The 16,955-nt window shown below is 31.6% G+C and overlaps 1 protein-coding gene across 1 annotated transcript; it reads right to left on the minus strand.

Moving 5' to 3' along the window:
* Positions 1 to 2,181: 2,181 nt before the first annotated feature.
* Positions 2,182 to 14,258, minus strand: LOC146530679 (uncharacterized). The gene is made up of 8 exons (XM_085199411.1): positions 13,980 to 14,258; positions 6,680 to 6,890; positions 5,898 to 6,260; positions 5,562 to 5,747; positions 5,103 to 5,224; positions 4,503 to 4,670; positions 3,551 to 3,721; positions 2,182 to 2,645 (listed from the first exon to the last, which is right to left on the minus strand). Exons 1-8 carry the CDS (start codon positions 14,169 to 14,171, stop codon positions 2,355 to 2,357), a joined length of 1,704 nt encoding a protein of 567 aa, XP_085055537.1. The 5' UTR covers positions 14,172 to 14,258; the 3' UTR covers positions 2,182 to 2,354.
* Between the last annotated feature and the right edge of the window lie 2,697 nt (positions 14,259 to 16,955).

Raw genomic sequence — 16,955 nt, forward strand, 5'->3', positions numbered from 1 at the left:
TGTTTCCAACGTACTCGGACAGAGGTTCCATGTAATTACAGTAAGTGACACGTATCACTCAATAACAACACTACACACTAGCTACTAGATACCTTCCAATCAGGGCTTCCGCCTACAAGCAACTGCGTCTGTTTGACACAATCCCTCTGCTTTTATTGTCTTTTTCACCTAAATCTACCCACTTTTACACGAGTACGCTAACAGTACTGTATTTTTGTGTCTCAAGCTATATCTCACATATAGCAGGGTGGACAGAGGGAACAGAGGCCCATATTTATAAGCTCAAGTCATTCTCTCAAATGTGAGACAATACTTATGTAATTCTTCATAGTTTAACTACTATTAAACGAATTTGCTATTTATTTTCAATAATCTATATATATAAAAGGACTTGTCCTCACTGACTGAGATAAGACGCACGCACAGCCGTAACCGCTGATGGTAAAATCGTGGAATTTGGACAGATGCTTACTGTCGTAATCTGGACATCCACTAAGAAAGGATTTTAAAAAAATTTAACCCTAAAGGGGTGAAATAGGGGTTGAAAGTTTGTATGGAAAAAAAAATAAATCGGCACCGATTTTCATAAAATTTTAAATTTACATTTTTAAAAGTATTTAATTGAAAACGTGTTTCATCGTTTTCTAGAATTCGCCCCCTAAGGGTGCATATAAGGGGTTGAAAGTCTGTATAGATTTTTTTTTAAATCGGCACCAATTTTTATAAAATTTGAAATTCAGACTCTTAAAAGTATTTAATTGAACATGTGTTTCATGGTTTTCTAGAATTCACCCCCTAAGGGTGCAAATAAGGGGTTGAAAGTTTGTATGGAATAATCTTTAAGTCGCCACCGATTTTTATAAAATTTGAAATTTAAACTCTTAAAAATATTTCAATGAACATGTTTCGTGGTTTATTACAATTCACCCCTAAATAAGCGAGCGAAGCTGCGCGCGTCCGCTAGTATTCATATAAAGTTACTAGGACCAGTATTTATAAATCGCTCTCAACTCTGACATCTCTCTTAAGATTGATCTCAGGATTGGCAGCGATAATATGCACCTTTGAGTTATAGTATTTTGCAGCCTTTGACATTTGTTTTTGTTCTTAGATTTTGTTTTGTGAAAAGTACTAGTGTACCCTATATAATATACATTTTCTTTATCTTTTTTTAGCTTCGTGCTGTACTGTGCATTTTGCTGCCGGCAGGGCAGTTTCTGCTGGAAATCAGCCTAGATCCTAGACCACTCTAAAAAAAAGTGTGAAAATAATGATCTCAGAGTGAATGTGAGTAGGACAAAGGTTCTGATTTTTGAAAGAAATGAAGAAAGTAAGAAAGGCAAGACCAGCGTAAAAATACTAGAAAATACTAGAACACGTAACTAAAGTGGTATATTTTACATCGATGAGACGACGAAAAGTCAGTATAACTGCACGTTCGTGACTGTATTCCTGATTAATTATAGTGATGAGTTTCTAGTTTATGCGATCGTCGTGGCGCCTTCAAAGCGCGAATCTGAGTTCCACCTCTCAACACGCCTGAAGAATTCGTCGAAAAGTGGAGAATGGAAGTTCCTTAATGGGATCGGAATTTCTATCACTAGGTTCCTAGGTTCCCTCTGCTTACTCTTGATATAAGCAAACTGAAAAATATATGTGGATATATCGGTCAGCTAAAAGTGTTAACATCAATAATTAATATCCCATAGTAGGCTTAACAGTAATTATAAATAGTTAGTTAGTAGTAGTTAGTAAATATTGATATAATATAATATGTGGCGCATCGGTCTAATCTATTTTAATGATATTTATTACGTCCCATTAAGATTTTTTAATTATTAAGCAATTAAGTACCTGCAAAGAAATTTAGCAATTTACAATATTTACCAAATGATAATTATTGCTTAATACATTGTTAGGTTTACACTCTCATACGACGATATTTATTTCGCAAGCGGGCGCCTGAACTACAAAATTATTATTTTATCATCTGAAATACTTTTATAATCTTATAACATTACCATTTTATAGACAACATCCAGTGATCCAACCATCTTAAAGAAACAAAATTTCAGCTAATTCAGTAAAATCGGAACGGAGTGTCTTAGCACTAGGTTCCTGCTTATCCTGTTACGATAAATCTCTGGAGGTATTTATTATAAGTGTTTCAATTAAAAGTCATTTAATAAAAATAGGAATTTTATTATATTTTATAATTAAAAATAGTAACAGTATTTCATAAATTAGTAACATTTACCATAACAAGATATAAAAACAATTATCTTTTTCAATATACCTACTATAAATATACACCTAACCTCTTGTAAAATTACTGATTTTAAAAGCTTTTTATATCATCCATACATTTTTTTCAACTCTTTCCGTAATATTTTACCCGAATTGTTTTTTGGAATGTCATTTACGAATACAACCTCTTCGATTTTCTTGAATGAAGCTACTTTGTCGGCAACGTAACTTTGTATATCTTTTGTGGACGCGTTTTGACCGTTTTTCTTAATAACAAAAGCTTTTGGAACTTCTCCATTGTACATATGAGGAACGCCTATAACTGCTGCGTCTTGTACTGCTGGATGAGATCGTAATAAGCTTTCTAATTCCGCTGGCGCTACTTGCATTCCTTTTACCTGTAGAATTCAATTCAATTCAATTCAATCCAAAATATTCTTTATTCAAATAAACTTATTATAAGCACTTTTGAATCGTCGAATGAACATATGATAAAAAGGTACCACCGGTTCGGAAGGCATTATAATAATGGTATGGTTTAAAAATGATTATTGAAAAATTGATTGATAATTAAATATCATATCAGCTTCGCGATGTACCCGGCACACAGCAGGTTACGCAAGTCGGGAACGGAGTGTCTTAACTCTTAGGTTTCCCACTTGGGTCTACCTTTGTATAATACACAAAGTAATGGACAAGTTGCCTCAGCAACGGTCTAATTTTTATTCTATTAGAATCATGTAATCTAAATACTTTAATCGTATCATAATTTTATCTATTATTTTATAATTAAAAATGATGCCACACTGACACTGGTCGAGATGTTCAGATAAAAGTAATTATTTTAACAATATATAAAATTTGTATCTATAACTATCTTATATATTTGATAGCAATAATGTGAATAATATTTAAATATTGTTAAAATTTTTACATTATAATTATTATAGTTTAGACTAATTATTCATTTATTTTATTTATTCATTTTTCATGTTTTAATGTGAAGTTTTTCATGTTTTTTATTGATTTTTTTATTTTATTTTTCAAGAGAGCATATTTAATTTGTTTTTTACATCACTCTACAGTATATTTAATTAAAATGCCTCGTCAAATTTCGCAATCACATTACGTTCTGGTTGGAAGAGGAACCAAAGCGTTGAGTTCCGCGGTCCGCCGTTCAACGCCCAAGATCTAGAAAAGTAGGCAGAAACTGGGGAACAGAGTGTCTCAACACTAAATTTCCTCTACCTGTTGCTGCTAAATATTGGATATAGATAAAGCTAAAAGAAGATTAAAAGAATACCTTAATCAGTTCCTTTATCCTATCAGTAACATACAGTCCATGTTTAGGATCGTAACGTCCCAAGTCCCCAGTCTTAAAGAAGCCGTCTTCGGTCATAGTTTCTTTGGTCGCCGCTTCATTTTTGTGATATCCCTTCATTATTGTAGGCGATCTAATACATAGTTCTCCCAACTGTAAGGAATTAAGTTTTTTTTTTAATTAGTATGTTTATCATTTTTTTTCTAGATTTCTCTTTTTTCCCTCCATCCTGGAGGGAGTTGATAAAAAATTGTTCAAATTCAATCAGTTTTGAAAATGTTATTATCATCCCATTTTCCACCTTGGCTCTAACACTAGTTCCTGGTGTTAGTATTACCTCAAAAAAAATCTTTTATTGTACCATTTTTTTATTTTTTTCTTCGTATAATTTTATTCACTACTATTACCATTTGCGTCACTAGTTACATTTCAAATCTCACGTGTTATTTAAATTTACAAACAAAATGTTAATTGCAAAAACCATTATTATAATTATACCTAGAGACGCTCATATATTAGTGTATACATGCATAATAATAAGGATAACAATCAAATAGAATTAAATAATGTTTTCAATAGAATATAAAATTTAAAATATGAGTATATAACGTAAATGTTCTTGTATTATTTTGCTCTTCCTAGAAATCAGGAATAAAATGATGAAGTTAAGAAACATTTGACGGGTGGCAAATTTTGTGGAAAGTGGAGAACGGAACTTTCTTAATGGGAACGGAGTGTCTTACCATGGGCGTAGGAATAGGGGGGGCAGGTGGTCCGTGCCCTCCTGGATATTCCGTCAAAAATTGCCTGTCTGCAAATGAGATGGCTGTGGGTTTGATCCCACTAGAGGGCATGAATCTTCCCTACTTTTATTTCCTCGCTCTGGTAACAAGAAAAAGCGGGATCTCGAGAATCTTAAAATCGTCATACTTACTTCACCAATTTTGACTGGTTTCCCTTCGCCATCTATGAACTTAAGTTCAGTACTCGCCATGGGGACTCCGCAAGCTGAGTAATCCACATTTTGAGTACCTTTGAAAGTCGACGTACATAATGATGTAGTTTCCGTTGCTCCAAAACCTTGATTAAACTCTAATTTACCCTGAAAATTTACATATAAAAAAATAATATAATAAATTAATAATATAATATAATAAATTAAATGATATAATAAATTAAATTCCACTGGATTTTTGTTCATTTAACTAAATATTGATGATTTGCACACCAATTTATTGGTATATTTTTATGGACTTTAACAAGAGACGATTTTGTTATTTATATATTTGAAAATAATAAATTAAGCAGACATATATCGACCTCGATACCAGAATGAACAAATGATTATTAAATAGATAGAACCCATAATCTGTCGCGTTTACAGACAAGACGAGCTCTTCCACCACGACGGTCTTAGTACGTATGATAGTGTGTAAAAAATATGCATTAAGCGCAGGTACCCCAGAAATTTCATAAAATTTATGTCCTTCTATAAGAAACAGTAAAGTTAAATTGTATAAATGATTTCACTCACGTTTCCTTTTTCTAGAACCGCCATGACATCTGAAGCTGATAGAGGAGCAGCTCCACATGGAATATGCCGTACGTTTGTGAAGAACTCTTTTGTTACATCGGGATGTTTTCCAAGAAGAATTGCTGAAAAAAAATAATTTTTTTTTATAATTAAATAATGCAAAGTAATACTTTCCTTTGGAGATAAAACAAAGTGTTGCGTAGAGCTCTGCAACTTAACACGCATTTTCCCGAATTGAGTGGAAAAGTGGAAAATGGTGGTTTTCATACTTCGTTCTTCTTGCCTATTCAGATATTTACGGGATTACGCGATAGAGAGAAGAAAAACAATAGTAGAGAAGTCTAATTGTAATTTGCTCATGGCATGGTAGAGTATATTGTCTGTAGAAATTTATAGTTTACAGAAAACCTTATGTTTCAAATTTAAACATCAGTTAGTTTAGTTATTATCAAATCTTACCTATAGGAGGTACCACGTACAATATAGTAGGTTTTTGATTCTTTAATATATCAAAATATGTTGTCGTTGAAAATCTCGGCATTGATATTAACTTGCATCCGTTCGCAAAATGACCTAATAACGTAACTATGATTCCGTAAATATGGAAAAATGGTAATATGCACGGTATGACATCCTGGAAGTTACCTAAAAAGAAAAATAATTGTAATTTATATTTTCTTGCTACGAAATACTCAAAAAGATTTAATTTTAATAAATAAACGAAATATGGAGACGTGGCGTCAATATCATCTAAAACTAATATAATATAAATAAATTATTTAATCATTTGTGTACCATTAGTCATTTCAGGAAATCTGTTTTCTTCTCTAACCATCATCTCGATAGCGGCGAGTAAATTATTATATGTAATATCTACTCCTTTTGGCAATCCTGTGGTACCACTGGAGAATGGTATTAGGGCGACATCTTCACCATCTTTAACAACCTTATCTAATAAAGTAAGATCAGCTTCTCCTTTTTCCGCTAGCTCCGTATATCGTATTGCTCCAGCAGGTATAGGTTTATTTGGATTATCGATTATTATTATTTTTGCATCACTTTTAGCCAATTTCAGACCTTTTACAACTACGTCAAAGCATTCAAGTATCGTTATGATGACTTTGGGACTTGTCAAAGATACTTGATGGCTTATTTCCACTGAAATTAAATTATTTATTAGATTAGATTAATAAAATTATAAAAACAATAGCAATAAGTTGATTGTAAAAAAATATTTTATGATGCAATTTATAAAGATATCTAGCTAAAAAATAGACTTTGTACTGAAATGAAATATTTAATATTTTCATTTCTATGCTCTGGTGTGGAGGAAAAGCCCGGCGCGCGGCGTTCAGTTTCGGCTCTCAATAGGCTATGCCTTCAAAATTTGGAGGAAAGTGAGGGTTGCCTACCCTATTATATACGGGATTCAGCCTGAAGCTGATATCAATAGAATGCAACTTTTTGACTAATTCGGTGGGAAGTGGTGAACGGAGTATTTTAACACTAGATTCCCGCTGCCTACTCTACTATATATGGGATTTATTTTACAATTATTTATAATGTTGTTATCTTACATTCTTTATAAACCGGATTGACAGGACTAAAAATGCAACCAGCTTGAATCGTTCCAAAAGCAACGACGGCGAACTCAGGACTATTAGGCAGGAGTGCGCCGACTACATCGTTTTCTTGTAAACCTAGTTTCTTTCTTAGGGAAGTGGCGAAGACAGACATATGTTTTCTTACTTGATTGTAGGTATAGCTTTTCTTTGTTTCAGCGCATTCCTGTAAATTATCATTTATTATTAATATGTCAGCTTCATTCAGCCTTACGCTGTATCCCGCACACAGCAGCCTAGTGTTACGACACTCCGTTCCCCACTTTCTGCCGAATTCTGGAGGCATTGCGTATTGAGTGGCAGAACTCAACGCCGCGCTTCGCCTCGACACCAGAGCGAAGAAATGGAACTATAAACGTAAATAAATATTTCACTTCCTCGAGTGAGGATCGAACCCAGAACTGTCGCGTTACAGTCACACCCTTGCCGCTGTGTCACGACGGCCTCTATTAATATGTCAATATAAAATAAATAGTTATTTTTATCCTGCATGTCTATAGTAGATAAGTTTAGTATAGTATGCATAGATCTGACGTTCCCTCTGGAACCTAGTGTTAAGACTGTACGTTCCCCATTATCGAAACAATGTAATTTAAGTAGCGGAACTAAACTTCGCGCTACGACTTGTTTAGGAGAGCTCAGTAATCAATAAAATATACAGTTAGGTAATAGCTTCGATAAAATTATCGATTTAAATTTTAAATATACAAATAACGTTATTTGTATTTTTTCGCTCAAATTTCACATTTCTATTTAAGTATACCTAAATTTCGGCGTGCGTCAGTAAAAGCTCTTACTGTAATTTTTGTCGATATCATATTTAATAGCTGTACAAATTATCTATATCCACATCGCTGTCTATATAATATGAGATGGAGTATGACCAAAATAATTTGTCAATTTCAGAACAGTTTACAAATTCCTATCAAAATATAAAAAGGCGTAAAATTTTGTCGTGATGTTAAAAATTATATATTATATTTCAACCAAATTTTTATCTAAAATTTTATTAGCTCTCTAATGATAAATATTGATGTTCAAATGGGGTCTAGACCAGGCCTAGACCAGGTTCCCCTAGCCTACCCTGTAACCTGCCGGAAAAAGCAAGAAGTTTTGAAACAAAAAGAAAAACATATACCTTCTACAGGTGCCAAAAGTTGCCAATTATCGTAGTGTTTTTTTTAGTTTATTCATTTACTTACTTATGCGAAGGCCACATACGAGTTGCACGCGTAAACGGCAAATGACGTCACATCATTTTTATAAATAACAACTCATCATAAAGATAGACTAATCTTATCTTTATAAATTTCATTGAACTTTGTCCCGGCATAAAGTAGGTACAATTAAATTAATGTAAATTAACGTTTTAATAATAAAACAAAAAAATAAATATAGGTAATAGGTACTAGAGGCCCCCGTGCGGCTCCCACGCTTGTACTTAATTATTTTTTTTTGAATTTACTGAAGTATATTTAGAGAAAAAATATTAATTATTATTTTAATTTAGTTATTCATACTATTTATATACTATATGTTAATCTAAATTAATTTGATTTTGCTCGCAAAAGTTGTCATATCTTTATTTTTCGATCCGGTGGAAATTCTGGGAAAAGACAGCATTTGTGTTACTTAACAACACCTGTATCTCTCAATTTTAGCCCCATAAAAAATAGTGCAGCTATTCCGTAGATTAGCCCGGATCAGATTGAAAGATTACTATATGCACTTGGAAACACACGGTTCATTTGAAATTACAGATGGACGAAAATTATTATAACTTATTATTTTCAATAAGCTTTTCTTTGTCTGTCTTTCTTTTTTTTGTCCGGGCAAGCCTATATTACAGCTATATTTTTTGAATAAATAGGTACAGTTCTAGTAGAAGTCTGTTAAAAAAATTAACAGAATTTATGATTACAAATCAATGAAAAAAATCTATATTATTTTATCAAGTCTTCAATTATTAGAATTTTCTTTATTATATGAATATTCATTATTCCTCATATTTTTTACTCTGTGTTGTTTAAGGCACTAAATGACGATGTAAACAATGCTCGCTTTTTTATTCAATTTGTATTTGTAATTGTTGGATATTTTTTTAACTCTACTAATTATATTTAAATTGCTTCTCTATAAAAAATAATAAAAAAAAATCTATGTTAATTATATTATTTTTTATTTCTATATACATATACCAATATAAAATATCAAATACAAATAATCAAAAGAATGACATAAACGTTGTTTGTTTAAATTTTAGCACGTCTGTAATTTAATGAATAATGTTAACATTTAATTTGCTTTTTTTTACAAAAACGTTCTTGGACATTTATAGGTGAAAAAGAGCGTAGCATTGTTGACTCTTAAATTTTTTTAAGCTTCATCTTTTAATCTCACGATTACAGTCAATAGAAAGACACGGCGAGAGCTTTATTAAAACATACATGCATATTTCCCTATAAAATGCATAAGAAGCCATTAATAGGCTCCTATTATATTCCCAAAAACACCAAATCACCGTTTCTTTAATCACAGTGATAAAAAAACATCGAAAGCTGACCTTTGGTCGTTATTTAGATATAACAAATACATTTATAAGTAAATCGCGAAGAAGCCAAGCCTTCTGTTATCAACAGTTTATTATCACGAAAGACGATGGTTGATAAAACTTAATTGTATTATCATTAAAAATTATCTCTTTTAATACGAACGATACCAATTGTTTACATAATAAAAATAATAGTGCATTTTTTAACTATATTTTAAAGAACCCGGCGCTAGGTAGGTAATTACTAGATAAATACTGTAATGTACTCCACATTACAATAATTAAAAGTAAAAGTAGTAGTAATTTTGTATAATTTGACTATAATATACCAAAAAAACGACTACTTAATTACTTAGTATTATAAGCCGGCGAAGCCGCGTTTGGTTTATAGTATGTTCTAGGTATTTGATATTTCATCATTGAAATTGCAAATGGAATACTTAAGGTCCTAAAGTAGAAGTTGACTGACATCTCGCAACCAATATTATGTTATGCGAAAAATGCTGATGAAAATCTAGGGTTTCTTTATTTATTTTTAACAATTTTAAAATGTTATTCGTGTTTCACACTTGGGAAAGAAAAATACTTTATTGAAAACGTAACTCTAATAATACACAGACTAATTTTTCAAATTTTTATAATTTTTTTAAATTTTTATAAGAGTCCCCATTTTGGTCAAAGATACGTAAATTTTAATGTTTCGAAAAAAAATTCATAAATATTTAGAGTAACTTTAACAAAAAAAAAAAAACAATTTCGTTTATATATTTCCTTAACGGACTATTAACTTGGACATTGTCATTAAAATCCGCGGCCTTGAGAATAACAAAAAAACACACAAACAATATAATTTTCGCATAATATATTACTATGATTTTGAATAATTTTGTTGTAAATGGTCATACATTTTCATATTTACATTTAATATTAATGTATATTAAATATTTTAATAGACTGTTGAACAAAATCTATAGTTTGCTATTTTATTACAATATTTCCATTACTTCGATGAATCGGGCTATAAGCTTATTAGATATACGGGCTATTAGATTATTCTTATAAAAATATTTTTCTACCTAACACATTATTTCGATTAGTATTTGAAATATTTAGTAACTGTTCCACATTTTAGTATAATTATAGAGCCCAGCTGAGCTTAGGTGACAATACAATATAAAGCTATTGACGAGCTGGTGTGATAATGGAACCAGACAAACTAATATTGGAACTCTTCAGAGGCATCTAGTAAATATTATCGAGTTTAGGCTCATGCAATTTGTATATATTATAATTATATTTAGTTTAGTTTTTTTTTTACTATGTATTATTAAAATATATCATTAATTTAATAAATAACAAAAAACTACTAAGCTAAACCAATTAAAAATTCATTAATTTATCAGTAAATGTCCCACTTTAAATATTATCTCGCATATTTTCAGTTTCCAGTGTCATCCATTTTTATTATTAACTGTACGATAAAGGCCGTCGTAGCGCAGCGGCACTAGGATGTGACTGTAACGCGACGGTTGTGGGTTCGATCCCAACTCGAGGAAGTGAAATATTTATTTACGTTTATATTTCCATTTTTTCGCTCTGGTGTAGAGGCAAAGCGCGGCGTTGAGTTCTGCCACACGCAATGCCTCCAGAATTCGGCAGAAAGTGGGGAACGGAGTGTCTTAACACTAGGTTCCCTCTGCCTACCCTGCTGTGTGCGGGATACTGCGTGAAGCTGATTTTCGTGCGATAAAGTTTACATATGTAACGTAGGTATAAATAGCTGTGATCTATTTTCTTGTTGACATTCAGTTGAGACTTTCACTAGTAGGACTTTGCCCCGCGGTAAAAGTACTCGTATGTTCGTACTAGATAAGATATAGATAGACCGGGACTGGTAGGCTTAAAACGTGTTTTGCAAATTTATATTAGGTACTTATTTCTAACTGGCCTGATTGTCGAGTGGTTAGTGACTTTAAATGGTAATCAGTGGTCATGGATTCGATCCCAATACAGAGAACAGAGAGAGAAATCTGTTTTTACTGTTTGTTTCTACTGTTTTCACCATGACTTATGTATAGATATAAGTAATATTTATTTAATATATATTTTTTATGTGTATTCAAAGAAAATTGATTCATTATTTTAATATGGTTATCTTAGTATCATGCACTTAATAAATTGGAATCAACAACAGACAGATAGACAAAAAACTTGGAAAAAACTAAATTATTCTGAAAAAGAACTAAGTAGTAATATTAGTTTAAAATAATTAGCTTTGTTGGCAGGATTTTTTAAATGGTTCTTTCAGAAAGATTGAGTAATTCATCATGAAATTCAAAAGTTGTATGACTAATGTAAAACATAACCGTATAAACTTTATGGTACTATAAATTTAATATTTTTTTTATCTATCTCGTTTTACTTGACAACACACTGTTATCTTAGTTCATATTATATGCTATTAATTGTTAATTATTGGATTCAAATAAATATTCTTTATTTTATTATTAGCATAAAAAAAATAATAGAAAGTGGAAGACATTACTTTTTTATGTCCATACATTTATCGCATTTTACAGTAGATAGATTTCATTCATCTATATATATAAAATTGAAAGGTCACTCACTTACTCATCACGAAATCTCAGAAACTACCAGAGCTAGGAGTTTCAAATTTTGCATGGAGGTTATTTATAGGACGTAGGTGATCGCTAAGACGGGAATTTGCAATATTCGACTCCTAAGGGGTTGTTTTTGGGGTTGATAATTTGTATGCAACTTCGTTACAACAAGTGCTAGGAGTGTAAAGCGGGTTAAGCCGCCCAAGTCCACTAGTTAATTTTAAAAAATACAATTAAATAACTAAAAATATCAAATTTTGCGCATCTATTAAAAAAATCACACATTTTGATTGGTGTAGTTCCGAGATATTAAAAAGCCGGAAACAAGAAGGTTGCCGTTATATCATCTTGTCGTCCTTGGCCTTGGTTAATTTGTACATACAAGAACTTGCATCGCTGTGAAAATATTTTTATGCACTAATATATTTTTTTTATTTTAAACCGTCAATACACTGTTCTGTACTTTCTGACAAAACTCGAGACTGTACTGCGTTGAGTGGCGGAACTCAACACTGAATTTATTTACTCGGTTATTAATTAATTAGCTGGTTACTTCTACCTTCTTAAATGCTGTGTTCATTATTTTCAATACTATTAAGATATGTAGACATTTAAAAAAAATATAGAATAAGTAAATTTTTTATGAATTAAGATTTTTCTCGTTATTACATAAAAGGTGTATTTAAATGTAGATTATGAAAAAACAATACAAAATAGTTTTGTTCTTTTTACATGTAAGTACATTTAGTACATGTAGTTAGTGCTAATGTAGATAAAAGAATAATAAACTTTTTTCAGTTTAGTAATAGCAACTGCTTTAGAGATTCATTAATCTATATATATAAAATCGAAAGGTCACTCACTCATCACGAAATCTCAGAAACTACATGTGCTCGAAATCTCAAATTTTGCATAGGAGTTACTTATAGGACGTAGGTGCTCGCTAAGACGGGAATTTGCAATATTCGACTTCTAAGGGGTTGTTTTTGGGGTCGACAGTTTGTATGAAACTTCGTTACTACAAATGCTAGGAGTCTCAAATTTTGCATAGACGTCACTAGGACGTAGTCATGGAGACAGAAATTAATAATAACATAGTTCACGCGGGTGTAACCGCGAGCGGACCGCTAGTAATAAATAAAAGTAATTGACAAATAATAAATTAATAATTATTTAACTGGTGATAGATACTTAATGCAGCTACTTTCCTTATAGGAAATCCTAGTGAGATATTCAAGGTTCGAACCACGACCAAGCGATTTCCGTGCATGATGTGCCGTGTGAATTTTTATATTGCTATGTAAGTTTATTTTCTTTCCACCAATATATGTATGTATTTTCTTTCCGATTTTATAAATATAAAAATACTTATATAAATATATAAGTTTTTTTAATATACTAATTTACATATAACGTCTAATAATGACTATACTTAAAGAGTCATTTACGCAATATATCACTTCTTAATTAAATCAGTTCCTTAATAAATTAGTAAACGAGTACAAAATAACAAAAAACAGACTTTCAATGAAAAATCTAATTTTGTTTGTTATATATACCTGACCAGACGTCCCGTTTTGAACGAGACCTGAAATATGACGTAGAACATGCCCCGTTTTTCCAGAATGGCACGTAAAAATTTACAATTAATTATATATATATTTATTTATTTATACATACATATATTTAAAAAGCTAAAAAAACTAAAGCCACTCTACAATGTTCTGTTTTGAGCCGACCCGACCGAAAAATAGTCACGTTATCTACACCTATTTAAATGGAAATAGCACGCTTTTCACTTGCAGTTTTGTTTTCAGAGCCTAAAGTGATATACCTATAGCACAAATGATATTGACAAAATCATTTTGTTATTAGAAAACGAGGATAGGAAAAAATATTTCAATTATAAATATAAAAAAAATATATACCTATTGAATATTTTGTTTCAAATTGTTTAACAGATTGTAATTTGTAAATAAAAAATCTTGAAATTTAAAAAATAACCATTTATTTTTAACGCCATTCAAATTTTCTTTTTAATTTCAAACAAAACTATTAAAAAATTAATACAGTTAATACTTACAATAGCCACATGATCCTGGTATTGCGGGAAATGAAGCCACAGTCGATCCAAAAGCCTCATATTCGGCATCACAATGTCAGATTGAGAGGATTTTACTATAAATTCATCATTTTTCTTTAAAAAACTACTCGTTGAGAACTTCCTGAGAGATTTTATTTCTCGCATTTGTCGTAAAAGTAATTTTCGCGCCATTACGAGTACGAAGTGATCGACCGAGTGCTAACTATACACTGAACGATCTAGACGCGGCCGCTATGAAGCTAGGTGATAACAAGACTAATAAATATAATCAACCAGCTGTTTGTTTCATATGGTTTAATCGGTGTTTTAATTTTTTTTTTATTTCACGCTGTACGCGGTATTTAGCGATGTAGGCAGAGGGTACCTGGGAACCTAGTTGTAAGACCGAGTTTTAACTTTCCCATTAACACACTTCCGTTTCCCACATTTTGGAGGAACCTTGTGGAGAAAACTGAAACTGTGGAGTCGATGTGTGTTGATTGGCAAAACTTCATGACGCTCTTTGCTTCGTTACCAGGCGGAAGAGATAAAAATATTAAATATTTCATTTCCTCGAGCATAGCCAGTCAGTTGTGCCCCTGCGCCTTGAATAACACTTTTCGAATCTCATGTTGGGACAATCCGTACCATATATTACCAATACATACAAGCAAGCGACTCTAAACTCGATGATTTTGGGTTCGATTCTCACTCGTGGGAATGAAATATTTAATTTTTTCATTTCCTCGCTCGGCGGTAACAAGGCAAATCAAGACGTTGAATTTCGGGCACTCAATACAGAATGGCGGTTAACCCTAGGTTCCCCGGTTCCCTCTGACTAACTAACTGTGTTGTGTCAATGTACAATTGAGTGAATACTATTATAAATACCTACCGGTATAAGAAATATTGATACAGTTGAAAATTATATAATAAAAAAAATATTAAAAAAAGACCTTGAAATAGAAATACTTTAAGTAGAAGGAAACACCGTTGAAAGATATAGCCTATATTTTATAGGCATCACGCTGTACGCTGTACATAGCAAGGTAGGCAAACGGAACCTGTTAACCTAGTGCAAAGATAATTCCCTTCTCCATTTTCCACCGAATTCTTCTTCGCGACGAGCACAACTGGGCAGTTCTATATTTACTAGAATGTCTAATATCATATTACACGGAAGACCTCGCGATATCTACATCATACTTATCCTCTTAACGACTTTGTGATTTAATACGATTATAATGTATTAAAATATGTCAAGTTTATGCGAAACTATACATAATAAATAACTATGGAAGGAAAAAGAAATGTATTTAAAAAAAAAGCAGAAATCAATTTTAAAAGCCTTAGGTATTTTTAACGTCACGTTCTTTTCCGTGTACAGCGTGGGTAGGCAGAGGGAACTTAGTGTTAAGACACTCCGTTCCTCATTTTCCATCGAAGAATATTATTTAATCTATTTGTTTGGCGGTGTCTCGTTAACACCTATCTAACCTGCTAGATGCGGGATACGGTGTGAAGATAAAAAATAAAAATCTTATTCCTTATCCACTAACATATAGCCTCAGCCATTAAAAGTTGTTTTAATAAGAGGAATTATCTAAATTAAATTAAATTAAATATTTAATATTTTCATTTTCCGCGACGTTGGGTTCCGCCATTGCCTCCAGAATTCGATGGAAATTGAGAAGCGGAAGTGTCTTAATAGAAACGGAATATAGCATGAATCTAAAAAGAAATCTGCAAATTTCACAATTAATTATTTTTCTAAGCCCATTAATAGAAGCGCACTAATCTTTTTTACTATATTTTTTATCATTATTTTTTATTGAACGTTAAGGTCGAAATAAGGATAAACTTATAACCAACTCAACGATGCGTTTTGTTTATTTAAATTTAAATTATGTTAATATTATTTAAATGATATATACACTATATTTAAAATATATATTCTAGCAGTCTATCTATATAGCTAAAAAAAATTATCATCGCGTTTTTTTTCATATAGCAATGTCGATAGTGAGAATGGAGTGTCAAGGCCCTCCATTTCCTCTAGCGTTAAAATACTCTGTTCCCATTAAGACAATTTCGTTCCCTACTTTCCACCGAATTCTCGAGACATTGCGTTTGAGTGACAGAACTCAACAACCTGCTTTGCCTCGTGAGCCAGAGCCAGAGCAAAAAAAGAAAATATTAAAGAGCTACTTCATTCCTCTGAGTGGTAATCGAACCCACAAACGTCTCGTTTACGTGCGCACGCGTATGCGTGCATACGCAATCGCATCCGTATGGCGTATGCCATACGGATGCGATTTTTTATCTTCACAAACCACCACACCTATATGAGTAATGTTTAATTATATTTTGTATGAAATGCGAATCCAGTGGATAAAAGTTTAATGAACCGACACGATTAAGTTGCTTATCACAATGTTTTTATATTTTCATGAAACAATTAAAATAAGTGTATAGATATTTTGTTTTTTATATAAAATACTTATTTATATTCTGTGTAATATCATTAGCTACATATATTTGCATTAACACTTACCTACGCTTTAACTACTTACTACGCTTAAAGGAACTGTCTTGGACATAGTGTCTTAACAGTAGATTCCCTCAGCCTACCCTGCTATGTATGCGTGATACAGCGTAAAGCTGAATAAACTTAAACATATGTATATATACTTTAACATATTCAAAAACAAAAGTTTTTATGTAATAAAAATAATAATAAAACGATATAAAATAAACATTTTATTAAGAAATAATTTGACACACGTATTTCGCAAAAACAATAGATATTCAATCACTCATGGAAACTGACATAGTTCCCACACAAGTATGTACCACCTATGCAATGTTTAAGACACTAAAAAACTTAATTGCTATTCAGAATATAAAGGAATTGTCGGGAGCCAAATTATAATACTTAATTCTTTTCTTTTCTAAGAATAAAAATTTGGAAGTGAT

The sequence above is a fragment of the Heliconius melpomene genome, chromosome 16 (assembly GCF_056956725.1).
Source record: "Heliconius melpomene rosina isolate 202511_hmr_F chromosome 16, ASM5695672v1, whole genome shotgun sequence".
In the NCBI taxonomy this organism is placed as follows: Eukaryota; Metazoa; Arthropoda; class Insecta; order Lepidoptera; family Nymphalidae; genus Heliconius; species Heliconius melpomene.